The 20966-nt window shown below is 44.3% G+C and overlaps 1 protein-coding gene across 1 annotated transcript; it reads right to left on the reverse strand.

The window, feature by feature from the left end:
* Positions 1-6087: 6087 nt before the first annotated feature.
* Positions 6088-6477, reverse strand: LOC145581015 (uncharacterized). The gene has a single exon (XM_081638090.1). It carries the CDS (start codon positions 6475-6477, stop codon positions 6088-6090), a length of 390 nt encoding a protein of 129 aa, XP_081494216.1.
* Between the last annotated feature and the right edge of the window lie 14489 nt (positions 6478-20966).

The raw sequence follows: 20966 nt of genomic DNA on the forward strand, positions 1-20966 counted from the left end.
AGACTGGCTTTGATTTCCCTATTTAGTGTTTTAGTTAAATTTGAACATTTTAATGTAAGACACTAAGAAAAACCATTCAAGTTTTTGGAGTAATATAAATTTCATGCAATATTTTATCGCTCCGTTTGCTATTTAATTGTAGTTTAGGATTAAATAATGAGTCCACTCGATTATGAGAATATTCAAAATAGGGTATCAAGACAAGTCTTGGTAAGGAAACACCTATTAAGTGAACATTGAATATTATAATCGAAAATTATCCCTAATTGAGGTCATTTAAACGATGGACGATTAATGACCATTTGAGATTAGTGTGTAGTTTGATTTATAGCACCGTTTCTTGCACTACAAGGACATGATCGTCATAAATCATTTGCACATGTATTGGTTTAGAGCCATACTAGGTCAACCTATGAGAATACTTTAAGAAATTAAAAATCGTCATAAGTATACTTCTCATTATGGCTATCGGAACCTATTTCCTCGACCATGAGTATTGTGAGTTATCTTGTTTGAGTACTAGTCAGCTTTGATGTTGTCAAAAGTCTGCCGTAATAGGGGATTATAACGGCAACACTCGGGCGGCTAGGTCCTCTCAGTAAGAGAAGCTACGTTACAAGACTAGGAATGTCCCCCTACTAAAATTAGGGAAGATGTCTTTGTTGTTTACAAGGCCTCTCGAAGAGCGAGACTGTAAAATGCATGGCCGTGCTCGGATGGATATTAGAAATCATCTGTTTATTGACAGTTGGACTCGGGATCGAGAAACACTTCAGAACATAATAAGGACGACGAATAAATCTTACCTTATAGTTCATGAAGAGACATTAAGTGACATAGGAAAAATTTATACACTAACTGCGCACTTGTTCGGAAGGACAAGTGGGAGATTGCAAGGAATAGTGTCCATCGAACAAGTGTATTATTCCGATAGAGGGTTTAGAATTATTAGAAAGCTAATTATTCAGTAAGGTCAAGTGATCGGAATGCTTGGGTGGAGGCCGCTTCTAATCAGTAATATTAATGAATAATTAATATTACAGCTTAATCTTAACTGAACCCTTCGGGTCACACCCAAGCAACTAGCGAACTGAAGCGACTCATTAATTCAGAAGGAATTAATGAGTCGCCCGAGTAATTAATATTTAGACTTCGGAAATTCGAGCTTGGAGCGTCGAAATTGAGCGTCAAAAGTCGAGTCGATAATAATAAAAGACGAGACGAGAAAAACTAATAAACCAACATATTCCCAAAAATACCCCTAGCATTGGAATGCCCCAAGCAAACTGAATGCTAAGGACATGGTGGCTAGTAAGCGCACCAAGCCGAGCCTAAGGCTGGCTGGTGCGTGCTAGCGCACCTGAGCTAGCATGGCTGCCGCGGCCATGTGCGCACAAGGCCAGCAGCAGCCCTCGACAGCAGCCCGTACATATGCTGCGAGGCATGCTGGCCGAGGAAGCCAGCAGCAGCCCACAGTTGCAGCAACCCGTACGCTCATGCTGGGCTTGCTGGCCGTGGTTAGCCTCGAGCAAAAGGGGAGGCATGACAGCCCACTTGGGGTGCCTTGGTGCCCAAGTGGGACTGCCATGTGGCGGGTAGCAAGAAAGAGTGAGAGGAGTGGGGAGTAAGTTTTGTCCCCCCCCCCTTCTCCAAATGGTCCTCACCTAACCTCTCATGTGAGCTTGACATTATTTGATTTATTAGTTACTTGCTTATTTATTTTATTTTAGATTTAAAATAAAATGAATAAAATCAAAATCTCCCACATGGAAAGATGACGGGAATTTTGAGAGCCTTTCCCTATAAATACGAACCTTGGGTGTTGGGATTCTTCACTTGAGTAAGTGTTGAAAAAGGCATCACAGTGTGAAAACCTTTGAACACTAATTACTCGGGATTGGAGGTCGGGCCTTGCTAACTCCAAGGCAATAGACCGATTTCGGTGCTCGCGTTGCTAGTGGACTTCGAAGGAGGTCTCCGTGTGAGCGGAACTAAAGGGCTTTCAAAGTAAGAGCTCAATTAAGTGAACAAAGCATGCGACAAAGGTATTAATCTCTTTCTTAATCTTGTTGTTTATTTTAATCACAATGGTTTCTAAGTCAATCAATCACAATGGTGATTTCCCCAAACCAAGCAACAGACGGCCATTTTGAGCAGTAGGTTAAACCTTTGAGAGTATTCGGCCAAAGGCCTCAGCTGGACGTTTAGACATTTATTTTAGCCACTAAGTTTTGGAACTTAGCTTATAATCATAAGTATAATCTTTCCGCCTGTATTGACCCAGAGAAACAACAAGCGGTAAAATTTACATAGTATAGCCTCTAAAATGAAACAGCTGCTTTTCGTCTGTGCTAGAACAATTTGGAAAACTCAACGCATTTTAGATTTCAAGATAGATTAAATCAAACGACTGCGAGCGTTGCCTTAACGCAGACGATAGGGCCATTTGTTTTTTGTTTATAGAGCTGACGTAGGGAAAAGTAGGTCGTTATCTAATCTTCCCTAGAGCCAAACAAATTTATAAACACTTAACAAACCTAAATACGAGTATAGAGGTAACTCAAGGGTCGAACCCAAAGGAACGGTAATGTTCAAGCACTCTCAATTATGCGCCTAATCTAGGTCGAAGTCAAAGGTAAGAGGTAACACTAACAACTAACAAAACAAACAACCAAACAAATAATCATGACAATTGCAACAACTGGGGAAGATCATGCCAATCAAAGGTTGTGAAGACTAATGATAAGAGCTATCATTTGGAATCAAAGAGCTATCTCCTAATTGTTAATCTAGGGTTCACTATGAATAACAAACTAAGAGAATCACAATCCAAACCAATCGATAATTGCAATTCCTAAATCAATTGGTCGTGTCATTAGCAATTACAATGCAATCTAGCATAATTCTCAAGGCCTAATCGAATTAAACATATGCAAACCTTCATTAATCACTTTAATCTCAACAATCAATCAACACAATTCCCAAATTAATCACAATCAATCAATCATACAAGTTTCACCCAATTCCTAGCCAAACAACTACTCAAGAATCATCATCTATCACCAAACAACTATTGAAAGTAAGAATCAACAAAATATCAAGAACAATTACACTATCAAGAATCAAACATCAAAATCAAACCAAACAAACATGAAATTAAACAAAGCAATAAGATGAGATAGAGTGAGAAATGCTCATTGATTGATTAAGAAGATCTTCAATACAATTGTCAGCATTGAATCTTCAATCTCTCAAACCACCATTGAAATCCCTCACTTTCTCTCTCTAAAACTACTCCTAAACTATCCCTAAAACTAGAGAGAGAAGCTCTCAACCTTAGCTAACAATATGAGATCTAAAATTGGATTCTAATTGTCCTAAAAATTTCCTCTCCTAATTTTACCCCAAAAATGGGTATTTATATTTACAAGGTTAAAAGAAAGTAAAAGAAAAAAAGAGAATAAAAGAAGAGGGAAAAGAAAATAAAATAAATACGAAGAGAAAAAGAAAGTAAAAGGAAAATAGAAAATGAAAAGAAGAATAAAAAGAAAAATTACAAAGAATCGAAAAAAGAAACAAAATTGAAATAAGAAGTCAGTGGACTTCGATTTGCTTTTGGCTGCTCTTAATTATGGGATATAATCCCCTGTTTCGCACATCACCCCAAATCATCAGCTTCGATCATCACTCTTCATATTTCGCTGCTCCTAGTTTGAAAATTATCCCATGCTTCACACATCAACACCGCAAATCAAATCACAATTATCATCGTTCGATAACTGGAGTTTATCAAAATCATAGGCTCCAACTTATACCCACTTGTGCGCACTCACAAATGGGTTTTCACGCACGCACCAAGATGGCAGATGATGGTGCAAAGGTGGAGGTTTGCGGAGGTGAAAATGGTGGCTGATTAGCTGGTTATTGCGGGAGCAGGGGAGCTGGTGTAACGGCTAATTAGAGGTGCGTGAGGTGGCTGTTGGGAGCTGAATTGGCTGCTATTTGGTGGCTGATTGGTTGCGGCTGAAGGTGGTGGTGAACGGTGGTTGTTGTGTTGAGGGATTTGCTCGGAGTGGGGAAGCAAGGGTAAGGTGCGTAGGGGGAGCAGGGGAAGTGACTTGAGGTTGAGGTTGTTGGGAGTTGCGTGAGAAGGTGTGGCTCGTCTGCGCTCCCGAGCATCCCTATCATTGGTGCACTCGAGGTGATGCCCGCGAGGAGGGCAGCCTTCTAAATGTGCAACTTAACCTGATTATTCACCTACAAAACACAATTAAAACCAAGGAGAAAAATGAAGTAAAATGAACTCAAAATTAACAAACAAAATTAAAAGAAATAAAATGAAAATGAAAAGAATAAAAGAATAAAAGAATAAAAGAAATCAAAATAAAATAAAATAAAGGAAAGAAAAATGAAATGAATTATGAAAATAAAATAAAATAAAATAAAAACTAAATCTATAAAATCTATAATAAAAGAAAAGCAACAAAAAGAGAACAAATAAAAGAGAAAATACTAGAAAAACCATTAAAAACACAAAACAAGATAGAAAAGCGAAATAAACAGAAAATGCATAAAACTAAGCATTTATTTAGAAAGAAAGCTATGAAAATAAGGTAAAAACAAGCGAAATACTCATCAAATGAGTGCCATAAATGACACTCATAAAGAGCAATGTACCACCCAAATGGGAGATGCTCTCTTTGACGAATTCGCCCAAATGGACGTCGCCGGTTGTCTGACTCATGTTGGAGCAGACATACGCATGTTGGAGCAGACGTCTTCTTAAATAAAATATATTCGGCCTTTGGCCTCTTAATAGAAGGTTAGGTAGCCGCTAAGTTTTTAAAACTTAGCTTTTTAAAGGGTGAGTAAGTTTAGTGACGATAGCTCTTGTGCAGATGACGCTTTTCAGTTAGGTTTGGGACGATTATTCTTTGGGCAGGTGGTCCCTTTATAAGGTACTTTAACCAAACGTTAGTGGATAAGGCCAACTGCGTATTGTGCAGGCAATTCCCCATAATGAAATTTTGAACTCGATCCGTCTGCAAATTATACAGGCGGTGTTCTACAATGTAATTGTGAGATATGTCCGTCTGCACATTGTGCAGGCGGCTCTCTATGAAAATGAAACGACATAGTTTGGGAAAGATGGCAGATTTTCATTAATGAGAAAAATTTACAAGATTTTAAAAGTAGTTCTTTTTCAAGTTATCTACATTCCAAGTTCTGGGTAGCTGCCGACCGTCTGGTGTCTCTAGACGGTAGGTGCCGCCTCTTACTTTTTCATAGATACGGTAGGGGCCTTCCCAATTTGGGGTTAGCTTTCCCTGCTCATTCTCCCTACCGACCGCCTCCATTTTTCGTAACACAAAATCCCTAACCTTTAGGGGTCACTTGTGTACTCTCTTATTGTAGGCCCAAGTCATTCTCAGACGGTAGATCTCATGGCGTAAGGCGGCATTGCCCCTGCGCTCTGGAAGTGAGTCCAATGCCAGTCGCATGGCCTCCCACTTTGCCTCTTCAACATACTACATGATTCGAAGGGTCGGCTCATAGTGTTCGATGGGTAAGACGGCCTCCGCACCGTACACCATGAGAAATGGGGTCTCTCATTTGCCCCTTTCGCTATTGTTCTGATGGGCCATATGGCGTGCGGAAGCTCATCCGCCCATAGGCTGTCAGCCCTTTCAATCTTCTTTTTTATGCCTTCCAAGATTAACTTGTTGAAGGCTTCGACCTTGCCGTTTGCTTGGGATCGGCCGACTGATGTAAAACAACTTGAGATCCCTTGGTCTTCAAACCAAGTCTTGAGTTGAGGCGTCTCAAACTGAGGACCATTGTTAAAAACCATAGACATAGGCACCCCGAATCGGGTGATGATATTCTTCCAGATGAAAGAGATGATGTCCTTTGTCTTGATGTTTTTTACCGCCTCTGCCTCTACCCATTCGGTGAAATAATCTATGGCAACAAAGATATACCGTCGTCCGCCTGATGCAAAAGTATAGGGCCCTAAGATGTCCATGCCCTACTTGGCGAATGGAACTGGGCTATGGATGGCCGTAAGGTCGGTGGCCGGACGGTGTATTAGCTTGTCGAATTATTGACATTTATCACACTTTTCACCAAAGTCATGGCATCTTTCTCCAAGGTAGGCCAGAAATATCCTTGCCGCCTAGTTCTTTCTGCTAGCAACCTGCCGCCTATATGTGAGGCACAAAAGCCCGCATGTAGGTCTTCTAGAATTTCCTGCCCCTTTTCGGGGGTGATGCGTTTTAAGAGCGGCTGTAGAAAGCCTTTCTTAAAAAGCTCTCTGTTGCGAATTTCAAAATTGGCCGCACGTTTTTTCAGTGCGGCTGCTTTTAGAGTTGAATCCGGAAGCGTGCCGTCTAGCAAATATGCTCGGATGCTGTCCATCCAAGTAGAAGTTCGGTCAAGTGCTCCAATAGGATTTTCTTCAATGCTTCGCTTTTCCATTACTTCCCAGAAGACTGATCGAGGTGTGTCGTATTAAGCGGATGATGCTAGCTTAGCATCCGCCTGATTGTTTTCGGACCAAGGCACTTGACTTAGATTGAATTCTTCAAGTGTCCCGGCCTCAGCTTTGATCGCCTGCAAGTATTTGATTATAGCCGAATGGGTGGCTTCATAATCACAATGGTATTGGCTCACCATCAACTGGAAGTCAGAGCAGGCATCAATCTTAGTTGCCCCTGCCGCCTTACACATGCGGATGCCGGCTAGAAGGGCTTCATATTCGGCCTCATTATTTGAGGCTTGGAACTTGAACCGTAATGCATGCTCGTACTTATCCGCTTTCAAGGAACTGATATATAACTCCTGCACCACAACCGTTCATAGTGGAGCTCCCGTCCACATACACTTTCCAAACCTGATTAGTATTATCCGGCATAGCCGGCCTTGTCATTTCGACAATAAAGTCGGCGAATGCCTGTCCCTTTATTGCTTTCCTTGGTTCGAAAGTGATTTCTAGTCCCTGTAACTCAATAGCCCATTTGAGCATTCGGCGTGATGGTTCTAGGGTTTTCATTGGCCGCTTGATTGGCAGGTTAGTGTAGACCACTACCGGATGTGCCAAGCAGTAAGGCTTCAACTTCTTGATAGCCATGTAAAGAGCGAGGCCAAATTTTTTGACCATGGGGTACCGAAACTCTGGGTTCCTGAGAACGTGGCTAATGAAATAGACCGGGAGCTGGGTGCCGTCTCTTTCAACAAGGAGAACGACACTAAGGGCATGATCTGAGAAAGCTAGGAACGTGCAAAGCGTCACTTTCGGCAGAGGGCTAACCAGCCTTGGCAAAGAGTGCAAGTGTTGCTTTAATTTTTGGAAGGCCGCCTCAACGTCGTCCCCCCATTCAAACATAGTATTTTTCCTGATCACCTGGAAGAAGTAGAGGCACTTGTCACCTGACCTGCTGAGGAATCTCCGCATGGCCGCCAGACAACCTGTTAACTTTTGTACTTCTTTGACAGTGTGGGGCGATTGCATGTCAATGACCGCTTGTATTTTTTCAGGGTTGGCCTCTATCCCCCTTTGATCAATCAGGAATCTGAGAAACTTCCCAGACTCAACACCAAAGACACACTTCTCATTATTGAGCATGACCTTGTGCCGCCTGAGTGTGGCGAATGTTTCTCGGAGGTCAGCAAGCTGATCCGCCTGCTGCTTGGATTTGACTATCATGTCATCAATATACGCCTCCACATTCCTCCCAATTTGATTAATGAAGATCGTATTAATCATCCGTTGGAAAGTAGCCGAGCCGGCACATTCTTCAAACCAAACGGCATCACCGTAGAACAGAATAACCCCTGATTAGTGACGAATCCCGTCTTTTCTTGATCTTTTCTCCACAGGGGAATCTGGTGGAAGCCTGAGTAGGCGTCCATAAAACTCATCAGGGCATGTCTGGCTGTAGAGTCGACCAGACCGTCGATCTTTGGAAGTGGATAACTATCCTTCGGACACGCTCTATTCAAGTCTGCACCCATCTTTGCAAAAGCAACCGTCCCCACCTTAACAGTTCGTTCTAGACGACTGTCATCCAGAGGAATATCAATGTACTCACCAGTCGGCTGGGGTCGGAGCTCATCTGACCGTTCCCCGGTTAGTGATTGCTATTGCTTCTCTTTTTTGACCACCACCAGCTGGTCAGTTTTTTCTTTTCTTGGCTGCTGGTGGGGCCGGATGATCATCCTTGATTTCATCAAGGTCTATTGGCTTTTTGCCCTAACCGGCTACAGCAGCCACATGTCTAACGTCCGAGAGATAGTACTCTCGAGTCGTCTTCTAAACCCCGTGCAGGGAGCCAATAGTTCCATCATCCCTCTCATACTTGACCAGCATGAGAAAAGGGATGGTGACGGCCTTACACTCGTTAAGAGTTGGTCAGCCAAAAATGAGATTATAGGCGGTCAGCTGTTCGACCACCAGAAACCGGATGGTCATGTGCCGACCGTTACCCTTCTCTCCCAGCCAGACAGGTGAATCTATCCGTCCAAATGGATGCACAACTCCTCCCCCAAATCCAACAAGTGGATGGGAGACATCATGCATGCTCCTCATCGGTTTCGGAACTACCAGTATGTTGGGGAGTCTTTTTGTTGGACTGCCCCGGATTCACTTTGGAAGTCACTTTGGACTTCACATAGGATTTCAACACCCCTTTTTCGGCCAAAGATCAAGCGCCCGCTTGAGGTTGAAGCAGTCGTTGGTGTCATGGCCACATCCTCATGGTAATGGCAGTGCTTGTTTTTGTTCCGATTTTCAGTGGAAGGTTTCATTGGAGTCGGCTTCTCCAAATTCAATCGATCCTATTTCTCCATGAAGATGGAGTAACTGTCTTTGTGGAACTCGTACCTAGGAACGTACGGTTTCCACACTTTTTTCTTCTTCAGGGCCGGCTAATCGGAGTTATCAATCGCCCAGATCTCTTTTTTCTTTTTGCTCTCTTCAGGTTTTAGAGATGGCTGAGCAGGCCGACTCTCCTTTTTCCTGTCAAACTTATTGGAGTCCTACTGCTTATTTGAGAAGTAGAGTTCGGTCGCCTATATATAGGCTTCCACCTCCATCAAGGCTCCTTGGAAGGTAAAGATTTTCTTGCGGACAAGGTCGAACTTGAAAGTCGACCCGTCCTTCAGACCCTTGAAGAAGTCTGTATAGGCTACCGCATTAGACAACCCTTGAATTTGGATTCTCATTAGATTGAACCGCCTGACGTAGGAGCGCAGCCCTTCTTTATCTCCCTGTTGCACATTGCTCAGGTCGAGACTTGTTTTCTTTGTAGGGATGTTCATAGTGAAGTTAGAAGCAAACAAGAACGTAAGCGTCTTGAATTTGTTAATACAACCAGCCGGCAGATTGCCGAACCACTGTTGGGCAATGCCCTTCAGGGTAGTTGGGAAGCAGCGACACCATGCGGCATCATCCAACCCCAGTAAGTACATGAGGTGGGTGTATGCTAGAAGGTGATCTTCTAGGTTGGAGGTGCCGTCATAAATCCCTACCAACACATTTTGAACCTTGGCCGGCTGTTCAGCCTCGGCTATCTCCTTGGAAAACATAGAGGGTTGTCCTCCAAGGTTTTGTAGCCGAAGGTGCCAGTCCATAGGCTGGAAATGGTATGTCGCTTGTCCTCCAAAGAAGGCAGGCTGGATGTAAGGTAGAGCAGGCGGCCTGTATGATGGTTGGGTCATATACTGTGCCGAGTTTATTACATGGGGACCCGTATGGGCGAAAGGACAGCTTAACGAAGTCCCATGTACAGATTGTGAATTCCTCACCGAGGTATTCTTGAAACTATCTGGATAAGTTGAAGTGGATGCCGACTCAGACAGCTACTGGTTCTTCTTTTGCTTGATGTAGAGTCGAGCATCAGAGAATTTTTTTTTTACTGCCGTCCGGCTATACATGCCCGATGGCCTTTCTTTTTATCGTTTCTGGGAAAGGTGTCTTGAGAGGTCGATCTGGGGCTGAGCCTTCTCCTTCGAAACAGGGTGAGGAGTCGGCTGACGGTCCCTAACCGGCTTCTGCTTCTCAACCTACGCTGGTTTTTTGGCTGATTGTTCCTTCCTAGGAGCAGTTGTCCTCTTGGTGATTAAGTCTTTGATTTCACCCTTGAAACTACTTATAAATTTCATGAGCTCATCTCGGGTGACTTAGGCTGATACTGCCGCCTGAGTAGGATCAGACGGCTGCCCAGGGAGCTTGCTCGTCTGCCCAAGGGGCTTGCTTGTACCCGTTTGGTCAGCATTCCGCTCCCGTCTATCTTTGTGACGAATGCGTCTAGAGATGAATGACCCATCATGGGCCACATAGGTTTCGATGTCTCCAACGTCACTAGAGTCATGGTCTGAATGGACCTCTGCTTCAACTGTAGGCCGGTTGTTTTCTGAAGGCGGTACAGGTTATTGTGAAACCATCTCTGAGGTAATCTCCCCACAGACGGCGCCAAATGTTTCGGGTGTTTTTGTGTCCCTTGGGAGAGTTACAACTCGAAAACTGGATCCGGCAAGGGCGCCTGTACCTGCAAAATGAACGGAGCTTCGGATGGTCGGAGATCCGCCTCCGAAGATTAAGTTAGTACGGATTCAGAGTAAAACACGCGGAAAGTATCTTCTCAGATTCCGAGATCAGGTATTCTCTGTTTTCGAGAGCAATAAATGATGTAATGATTAAAATCTTCCTCCATTATTGGGGGAATATCCTTATTTATAGGGTCCTAAAAAAGTATGCCCTTTCTTAGGGTTTGATGACCTAGGAATTAAGGCAACGCCGTTTTGCGGCTACATTGGGATTTCGGCCTTCAAGGTCGCCATTTCCCAGGTGCCATATCTGTATGACACGTGTCAGGATCTGGGGAGTCCATTTGGACGCCACTTAGAGCGACACAGGTCACACACTCATTAGGCCACTTGGCGGGGTATAAATACCCAAATCAGAATGTGTTTGACTTTCATTTGATTCAAAAATCTTTATTGAATGTGTTTGACTTTCATTTGATTTAATTAGCTTTGTTGAATGCATTTGACTTTTCTTTGATTAAAAAATCTTTATTTGAATGTGTTTCATTTTCATTAGATTCAAAAAGGTTTGTATGAATGTGTTTGACTTTGATTTGATTCAAATAGCTTTGTTGAATGCATTTGACTTTCATTTGATTTAAAAAGCTTTCTTTGAATGTGTTTGACTTTCATTTGATTCAAAAAGCTTTGTTTGAATGAGTTTGACTCTCATTTGATTCAAAAAGCTTTGTTTGAATGTCTTTGACTCTCATTTGATTCAATTAGCTTTGTTGAAAGCATTTAACTTTCATTTGATTAAAAAAGCTTTGTTTGAATGTGTTTTACTTTCATTTGATTAAAAAGGCTTGGTTTGAATGTGTTTGACATTCATTTATTCAATTAGATTTGTTGAATGCATTTGACTTTTCTTGATTCAAAAAGCTTTATTTGAATGTGTTTGAATTTCATTTGATTTAAAAAGATTTGTTTGAATGTGTTTGAATTCATTTGATTTAAATAGATTTGTTGAATGCATTTGACTTTCATTTGATTCAAAAAGCTTTGCTTGAATGTGTTTGACTTTCATTTGATTCATAAAGCTTTGTTTGTATGTGTTTGACTTTCATTTTATTCCAAAAGCTTTGTTTAAATGTGTTTGACTTTCAGTTGATACAAATACCTTTGTTGAATGCATTTGACTTTCATTAGATTTAAAAAGCTTTGTTTGAATGTGTTTAACTGTCATTTTATTCAAAAAACTTTGTTTCAATGTGTTTGACTTTCATTTGATTCAATTTGCTTTGTTGAATGCATTTGACTTTTCTTTGATTAAAAAATCTTTATTTGAATGTGTTTCACTTTCATTAGATTCAAAAAGGTTTATATGAATGTGTTTGACTTTCATATTATTCAAATAGCTTTGTTAAATGCATTTGACTTTCACTTGATTTAAAAAGCTTTGTTGAATGCATTTGACTTTTATTTGATTTAAAAAGCTTTGTTTGAATGTGTTTGACTTTCATTTGATTTAAATAGATTTGTTGAATGCATTTGACTTTCATTTGATTCAAAAAGCTTTCATTTGAATGTGTTACCCCAGATCCTAGGGAAGGAGAGCTCTTCAAGGCCGGTTTATTCATCCCAGGCGGCAGGATCAGCCCTAGTCACCCGAGATGAGCTCATGAAATTCAGGAGCAGCTTCAAGGGTGAAATTAAAGATTTGATCACCAAGCGGTCGACTACTCCTAGAAAGGAATAGTCGGCCAAGAAACCAGCTTAGCTTGGAAAGCAGAAGTCGGTCAGGGACTGTCAGCCGAGTCCTCACCCTGATCCAAAGGAGAAGGCTTGACCCCAGATCGACCTTTTAAGACTCCGTTTCCTAGAAACGATGGCAAGAAAAAGCCATTCGGCATGTACAGCTGGATAGAAGCAAGAAAACATTCTCTGACGCTCGACAATACATCGAGCAAAAGGAGACCCAGCATCTATCAGAGTCGGCATCTACGTCGACTTATCATGGTAGCTTTCAGAATACCTCTGTGAGGAATTCTCAATCTGTGCATGGGACTCCGTCAAGCGGCACTCTCCTCCAGTCGGGACCCCATGTAATCAACTCGGCGCAGTATACAGCCATTATAAAGGCAACCTGCTTTGCCTTACATCCAGCTTGCCTTCTTCGGAGGACAGGCGGCATATAACTATCTGCCTATGGACTGGCAGTTTCGGCTACAAAACCTTGGGGAACAACCATCTGCGTTCTCCAAGCAAATAGCCGAGGCCGAAAAGCCAGCCAAGGTTAAAAATGTGTTGGTTGGGACCTATGATGGTACCGCCAACCCAGAAGATCACCTTTTGGCATACACCCACCTCATGTACTTACAGGGGTTGGATGATGTCGTATGGTGTCGTTGCTTTCCGGCCACCCTGAAGGGCATAGCCCAACAGTGGTTTAGTAATCTGCCGGCTGGTTGCATCAATAGCTTCAAGACGCTTGCGTTCTTATTTGCTTCTAACTTCTTTATGAACATTCCTGCGAAGAAAACGAGCCTTGATCGAGGCAATGTGCAGCAGGGAGATAGAGAGGGGTTGTGTTCATACGTCAGGCGGTTCAATCTGGTGAGAATCAAGATCCAAGGACTGTCTGACGAAGTGGCTTATACAGACTTTTTCAATTGTCTGAAGGATGAATCGACTTTCAGCCGGCCTAGAAGAAGAAAAAAGAGTGAAAGCCGTACGTTCTAAGGTACGAGTTCCACAAGGACAGCTACTCCATCCTTATGGAGATAAAGGATCGGCTAACTCTGGAGAGGCCGACTCTAATGAAAGGTTCCGCTGAAAATCGGAACAAAAACAAGCACTGCCATTACCATGAGGACGTCGGCCATGACACAAATGACTGTTTCAGCCTCAAGCGGACGCTTGACCGTCCGGCCGACAAAGGAGCACTGAAGTCCTATGTGAAGTCCAAAGTGACTTCCAAGGCGAATCCAGGGCAGTCCAGCAAAAAGACTCCCCAACCTGCTGGTAGTTCTGAAACCGATGAGGAGCCGGTCTATACAATAACAGGTCTGAGAAAGATGATCCATTATGTCGAAGAGGGACAGGCGGCTAGCACATCCACCTTTCCTGAAGTCATCATCACCGAAAAGGACAGAGGCAAAGTCCGTCGGCCGCATGATGACCCTGTTGTCATAGAATGCAAAGTGGCCAACCTAAAGGTTGGTCGCATCTTAATCGACGCAGGAAGCTCCTCAGACATCATCAGCCACAAATGTCTGTCCAACCTCAAATACAAGCCGGACAGCATGATGGATGTCTCCCATCCCCTTGTTGGGTTAAGGGGAGGAGTTGTGCACCCAGTCGGACGGATTGATCTACCTGTCCGCCTGGGAGAGAAAGGAAGCGGTCGACAAATGACCATCCGGTTTCTGGTGGTTGAAGAGCTGACCGCCTACAATCTCATTCTTGGCCGACCCACTCTTAACGAGTGCAAGGCCGTCATCATCCCCTCCCTCATGCTAGTCAAGTATGAGAAGGATGATGGAACAGTTGGCTCCCTGAACGGGGACCAGAGGACGGCTCGAGAGTGCTACCTCTCGGACGTCAAGCCCGAGGCAGCTGCAGCAGTTCAGGGCAAAGAACCAATAGACCTTGATGCTATCAAGGATGATCATCCGACCCCACCAGCCGCCAAGAAGATAAAAACTGATCAGCTAGTGTTGGTCAAAAAAGAAAAATAATAGCAATCACTGACCGGGGAGTGGTCAGATGAACTCCGTCCCCAGTCAGCTATAGAGCACATTGATATTCCTCTAGACGACAGTCGGCCAAAGCGAACTGTTAAGGTGGGACGGCCGCTTTTGCTAAGTTTGGGGCAAGCTTGCACCAACTGCTGAAAGAATTCAAAGACATTTTTTCCTTTGAAGTGGAAGAGATGCCAGGCATCATCCCGGCTCTTGCTGTCCACAAACTCGTCGTAGATCCTAAAAAGAAGGCCATTCGGCAAAAGAAAAGAAACCACGGCGAGGAGAGAAGCCAGGAGGCAGCCACCGAAGTAAAAAAGCTATTAGACACCGGGTTCATTCGGCCTTGTAACTTCCCTCGTTGGGTTGCAAACGTTGTGCTCGTAAAGAAGCCGAATGGTACCTGGCGCATGTGCGTTGATTACACTGACTTAAACAGAGCATGTCCGAAGGATAGTTATTCATTTTTGAAGATCGACAGTCTGGTCGACTCTACAGCCGGACATGCCCTAATTAGCTTCATGGATGCTTACTCAGACTTCCATCAGATTCCCCTGTGGAAAAAAGATCAAGAAAAAAAGGTATTCGTCACTGATCAGGGGTTATTCTGTTACACTGTGATGCCGTTTCGCTTGAAGAATGCGCCTACTACTTTCCAACGAATGATTAATACAGTCTTCATTAATTAGCTTGGGAGGAATGTAAAGGCATATATTGATGACATGATAGTCAAATCCAAGCAGTAGGTGGATCACCTTGCTGATCTCCGAGAAACATTTTCCACACTCAGGCGGCATAAGGTCATGCTTAATCTAAAAAAGTGTGTCTTTGGTGTTGAGTGTGGGAAGTTTCTCAGATTCCTAATCGACTAGAGGGTGATAGAGGCCAACCCTGAAAAAATACAGGCGATAATCGACATGCAGTCGCCCCGCACTATCAAGTAAGTTCAAAAGCTAACAGGTTGCCTGGCAGCTCTAGGGAGATTCCTCAGTCGGTTAGGCGACAAGTGCCTCTACTTCTTCCAGGCGATCAGGAAGAAGGCTAGATTTGAATGGGGAAATGATGCTGAGGCGGCCCTTCAGAAGCTAAAAGCACATCTGCACTCTTTGCCAAGGCTAGTTAGCCCTCTGCCCAAAGAGACGCTCTATATGTATCTGGCTGTCTCAAATCATGCCCTCAGCGCTGTTCTCTTAGCTGAAAGAGACGACATCCAGCTCCCGGTCTACTGCATTAGTCATGTTCTTACGAACGCAGAGCTTCGGTACCCCATAGTCAAAAAATTTGGCCTCACTCTTTACATGGCGGTCAAGAAGTTAAAGCCTTACTTCTTGGCACATCTAATTATGGTCTACACTGACCAACCGATCAAGCGGCCTATGACGACTATAAAATCCTCTAGCCGAATGCTCAAATGGGCTATTGAGTTACAGGGACTGAAAATCACTTTCCAACCAAGGAAGGCAATAAAGGGGCAAGCATTCGCCGACTTTATTGTCGAAATGACAAGGTCGGCTGAGCCGGATAATATTGATCAGGTTTGGAAAGTGTATGTGGACGGGAGCTCCACTATGAACGGCTATGGTGCAGGTGTAATTTATCAGTCCCCTGAGGGGGACAAGTATGAATGTGCATTATGGTTCAAGTTCCATGCCTCAAATAATGAGGCTGAATATGAAGCCCTGCTAGCCGGCATCCGCATGTGCAAGGCGGCAGGGGCAACTAAGATTGACGCCTGCTCTGACTCCTAATTGGTCGTAAGCCAATACCATGGTGACTATGAAGCCACCCATCCGGTCATGATCAAATACTTGCAGGCGGTCAAAGCTGAAGCTGGGACACTTAAAGACTTTCATCTAAGCTAAGTGCCCAGGTCAGAAAACAATCAGGCGGATGCTCTGTCAAAATTGGCATCCTCCGCCTCCTGTGATACGCCTCGGTCAGTCTTTTAGGAAGTTATGGAAAAAAGGAGTATATCTAATGAGGAGCTCATTGGAGTACTGGACCGAAGCTCTACCTGGATGGATAGCATCCGGGCATATCGTACAGACGGCACGCTCCTTGAATCACCCTAGGAGGCGGCCGTGCTGAAAAAGCGAGCTGCAAGCTTCGAGATGAGACAAGGAGAGCTCTTCAAAGCAGGTTTCTTGAATCCTCTATTCAAGTGTGTTACCCCTGAAAAGGGGAAAAAAGTTTTCGAAGAATTGCATGCAGGATACTGCGCCTCTCATATAGGCGACAGATCCTTAGCCGTCAGGGCCAGGCAGCACTACTTCTGGCCAACCCTTGAGTCGGATGCTATGGAGGTTGTTAAAAAATGCGACAAGTATAAAAAATTTGGCAAGCTAATCCATCGTCCGGCCACTGACCTGACGCCAAGCCACAGTCCAGTACCGTTTGCTAAATGGGGCATAAACATTCTGGGACCATATACGGCTGCCCTAGGCGGCAGGCGCTACATCCTAGTGGCTGTGGACTACTTTACCAAATGCGTAAAGGCAGAGGCGGTCAAAAACATCAAGACAAAGGACGTCATCTCCTTCATCTAGAAGAATATCATCACCCGTTTCGGGGTGCCTATGTCCATGGTTTTTGATAATGGTCCTCAGTTTGAGACGCCTAAACTTAAGACTTGGTTGGGAGATCAAGGGATCTCAATTTATTTAGCATCAATCGGCCGACCCCAAGCAAACAGCTAGGTCGAAGCCTTCAACAAGTTAATCTCAGACGGCATAAAAAAGAAAATTGAAAGAGCTGGCGGCCTATGGGTGGATGAATTACCACACGTCCTATGGGACATCAGAACAACTGCAAAAGGGGAAACTGGAGAAACCCCATTTCTCATGGTGTATGGGGCAGAGGTCGTCTTGCTCATTGAACACTATGAGCCGACTCTTCGAATCATGTTGTATGTCGAAGAGGCAAATTGGGAGGCCATGCGGCTGGCATTGGAATCACTCCCAGAGCGCAGGGGAAAGGCCGCCTTGCGCTATGAGATTTACCGCCTGAGAATGACTTGAGCCTACAACAAGAGAGTACACAAGAGCCCTTTGAAAGTTCGGGACTTTGTGCTACAGAAAATGAAGGCGGTCGGTAGGGCGAATGAGCAGGGAAAGCTAACCCCAAATTGGGAAGGCCCCTACCGAATCTATGAAGAAGTTAGAGGCGGCACCTACCGTCTGGAGACACCAAACGACAGGCAGCTACCCAGAACATGGAATGTAGATAAATTGAAAAAGTACTACTCCTGAAATTTTGTAAATTTTTTACTTATTAATGAATATCTGCCTTCATTTTCAGACTTGTCTTTTACACATACTATTAGAGCGCTGCCTGCACAACGTGCAGACGGACCATGCTTGAATTTTTTATTAGAGTACCACCTGCACAATGTGCAGACGAACCCTGCACAAATTTTTTTACAGCACCGCCTGCACAAAGTGCAGACGGACCAAACTTAAGCTTCTATAGAAGTTTGAACACCGCCTACACAATGTGTAGACGCCCTTACTTGCTTTATACGTTGTTTAAATGTCTTATAAAGGGAGCGTCTGCCCCAACAGTAGACGCCCCAAACCTTGCTAAAAGTGTCGACCGCACCAAAGCAGTCGTCCCTAACATTATTCAACTTTTACAAGTCATAAAGACTCAGCAGCTATCTATTTTCTCAAAAGAGGCCAATGGCCAGATATACTCTATTTAAACAACCGTCTGCTCCAACATGAGTACGACTGTCTGCTCCAACATGAGTCGGACAACCGGCGAAGTCCATTCGGGCGAATTTGTCAAAGATAAGCATCTCCCATTTGGGTGGCACATTGCTCTATGAACAAAAACAAGCGGTCCTACCGGATGCGTTAAGGCAACGCTCATAGTCGTTTGATCTAATCTAACTTGAAATATAAAAAGCATGGAGTTTTTTGGACTGTTCTATTAGGCGGAAGGCGGCTACTGTTTCATTTTAGAAGCTATTCCACCGCTTGTTCTTTCTTTGGGGCAAGATAGGCGGATAATTATTTTCTCAAAAAATAAGCTGTCAAAAAACTTAGTGGCTTAACTATATCTTATGAGGCCTTTGGCCAGATGCATTCAAGTTATTAAATTCGTCTGTTCTACCTGGCCATCTGTCGCTTGGTTTGTGGTAATCACCATAGTGATTGATTGACTTAGAAACCATGCATACTCTTTAAAGTATCAATAATTTCTAAGTCAATCAATCCATTTTTTCGAAACCAACCGACATCCGGCCAGGGGCAAGGACATTCGCATAGTATACAGGTTAAAAATACTTAGCCAGAAATTCTATGCATAAAAAATCGAAAGATTTAAAACTTTTTGCACCAGTGTAAATAAAACTGGTCAAACGACCAGATGCTTCATAAAAGAAACAGCAGTAAAAACTAACGACTGTAAATGTTAATTGGCCATGCCAGGAAATGTCAAATTACCCGACCCCTTGGTCGGTAAAGGATACACAAAATGCTCGGCATACAGGCGAGAAAATCAAATACTTGGCCATTCGGCCGCATAAAGTGATACCTAAAAGCTTAAAAGATCAGGGGAGGTTCTCAGCATTGGCAGCGGCCTTGTCCTCTGGCAACTGCTCTTCCTTTTTCTCTTCCTCCTCCTCTTGATCCCCCTCGTCCCTGGAGGATGAATCATCTTAGGAATCGGACCCCTAATTGTTGACATTGGCCGCCGCCTCCTCCGCTTCTCGCATGAGTCAGGCATTAAACTCATCAGTCGCCGCATCAAACTTGGCTTTCCAAATCTGATAGTCGGCAGACGGCTACAATGCTGCCCAGGCCACACGCATGATGGCTTCATTATCTTCCATAATTTGCTTGACCAAGGCCATTTTCTCCTCCTCAGCCAAGGACCTATACTTAGCCCTAAACTGAGTTTCCTAGTTATGTAGCCGACCCTTGACTTTTATTACCTGACCCTCCAAGTGGTCAGCCTTGTCCTGCGCTTCCTTGAGGGGCTCCAGCTTCTCCTTGAGACCCTTAACCTCATTTTGGAGTTCAGTGATTCGCCTCTTCGCCGCATCCAAATTCTGCTGGACCTGCAGATTGGCTGACGCTTGGGAATACATCATATCAAGTGTCAGAGGCGGCCCGAACATTCGTTGCCTTTACCTCTTTGGTCTTGTCATTGAGTGGCTTTTTAAGACCACTCACACGCAGCATAGCCTGCATTCGACCAAAGCAAAAAGAAGAAATTAGAAAACATTCGGCCAAATCATTACTCAAGTCAAAAGACACAAGTCGTACCTTGCAAAGAAGCGCCAGTATTGCGTCTAGATTGAGGGTCCCGACTCCTTTAACAGACGCCTTGTCATCAGGATCAAGCATCCTGAGCATATGCTTGGCCATCTGTAGGACAGTCGGCCTCACTGGAACCTCTGTCAAAATGAGCAACATAAGCTAAGTAAGAATTTTGGAAAGACAGTTGCGTTTGCGACCAATGTTATCTGACTAAATTAGTGGAGTATTGCCGAATGTATTACCCTCCTCCTCCCCTGCGGCATCGCTGCCGCCTGCTGTTGAGCCGATAACAGTAGTGAGTTGCTTGCCACTCTTCGATACTCTTTTCTGAGTATCCGGCTTCGTTGGTGTCTGGATAGCGGTGGAGGCGCAGGTCCCCTTCCTTGGTTTATTGGAGATATGCTTTCGGTATTTGCCGACGTCGCCACCCAACTGCTTTCGCAGCTTAGGGTCCGGCTGTTGAGAGGGAGGAGGCTTGGTCGAGCCACCCTGCAAAAAGTTCACGTGTTAGTTATGACTTCAACAAAATTTTGACATTCCAAAATAAAAGAAACACTATTCACCTGAGAAGTACCGCTTGGCGGCTGCTCCTCGTTCGTCCGCTTGCCCAGGACGTTCGAACGATAAAAGGCTGCAGAGTGAACAACCGACTTCTTGTGAGAAGGAACCTTCGACATTGCTATGTCTGCACAATAAAGCAAAGGAGTTAGAAACTCAAACAAAGATAATAATCATTATGAGCAGCTAAGTAATGTAAATGCATGCGGCCTACTACCTCTCGGCTTCTCAGAGCTAAGGCCACAAGCGACCAAGTATGTCCCCTCCAAGAGCCACTCAAAGTGGTGAATGTAGCTCCGGGGGATTACCTCCTTAACCCCCGTCTCCTCATTGGTTCGGACTGCCACTGAAAACAGGCCCCGATAAAAAATCTCCTCCTGTGCTCGCCTTGGGACAGGCGGCAGGGCTTTTTTCCCGGCAAGCAGGGGCGGCTCCTTGTTCCAACGGTTGTACCGCCTGTTTCTTTTGAAGTCTTGGAAGGAGACGATGTAAAACTTAGACCTCCAGTCTTTCCATTTATTCTCCTTCCCCATAGTCATCATGTAGCCTTTCTGGCTGGTTAGAGTAAACCAGCCGACCTTGCTTGCGTGTGGAGTCTTGCTCAAGTAATGCATGTGAGCAAACGCCTCGAAGCTGGGCTCCACCTCCAGCATATCACTGGCGGCAACGTAGCCCAAGATGTTAACCTAGGAATTGGGGGCTAGTTACCAGATACCCAGCTGGTATCCTTCTAAGATTCTCTCCACGACCGCATGGAGAGGGAAGCGTAGTCCAGCCTGAATGGACGTCTCGTAACATCCAAAGCACTGGTTACCATAGCTGGCCTTCTCTAGCCAGGTGACCGTGTCTTCACCATCCGGCACGGACAACAGGTAAC

Source organism: Chenopodium album, chromosome 15, assembly GCF_948465745.1.
Source record: "Chenopodium album chromosome 15, dcCheAlbu1.1, whole genome shotgun sequence".
Taxonomy (NCBI): Eukaryota; Viridiplantae; Streptophyta; class Magnoliopsida; order Caryophyllales; family Amaranthaceae; genus Chenopodium; species Chenopodium album.

Bases quoted from the DNA above. Each gene is read 5' to 3' on its own strand.
- LOC145581015 (XM_081638090.1), bottom strand. From the start codon at position 6,477: ATGGAAAAGCGAAGCATTGAAGAAAATCCTATTGGAGCACTTGACCGA.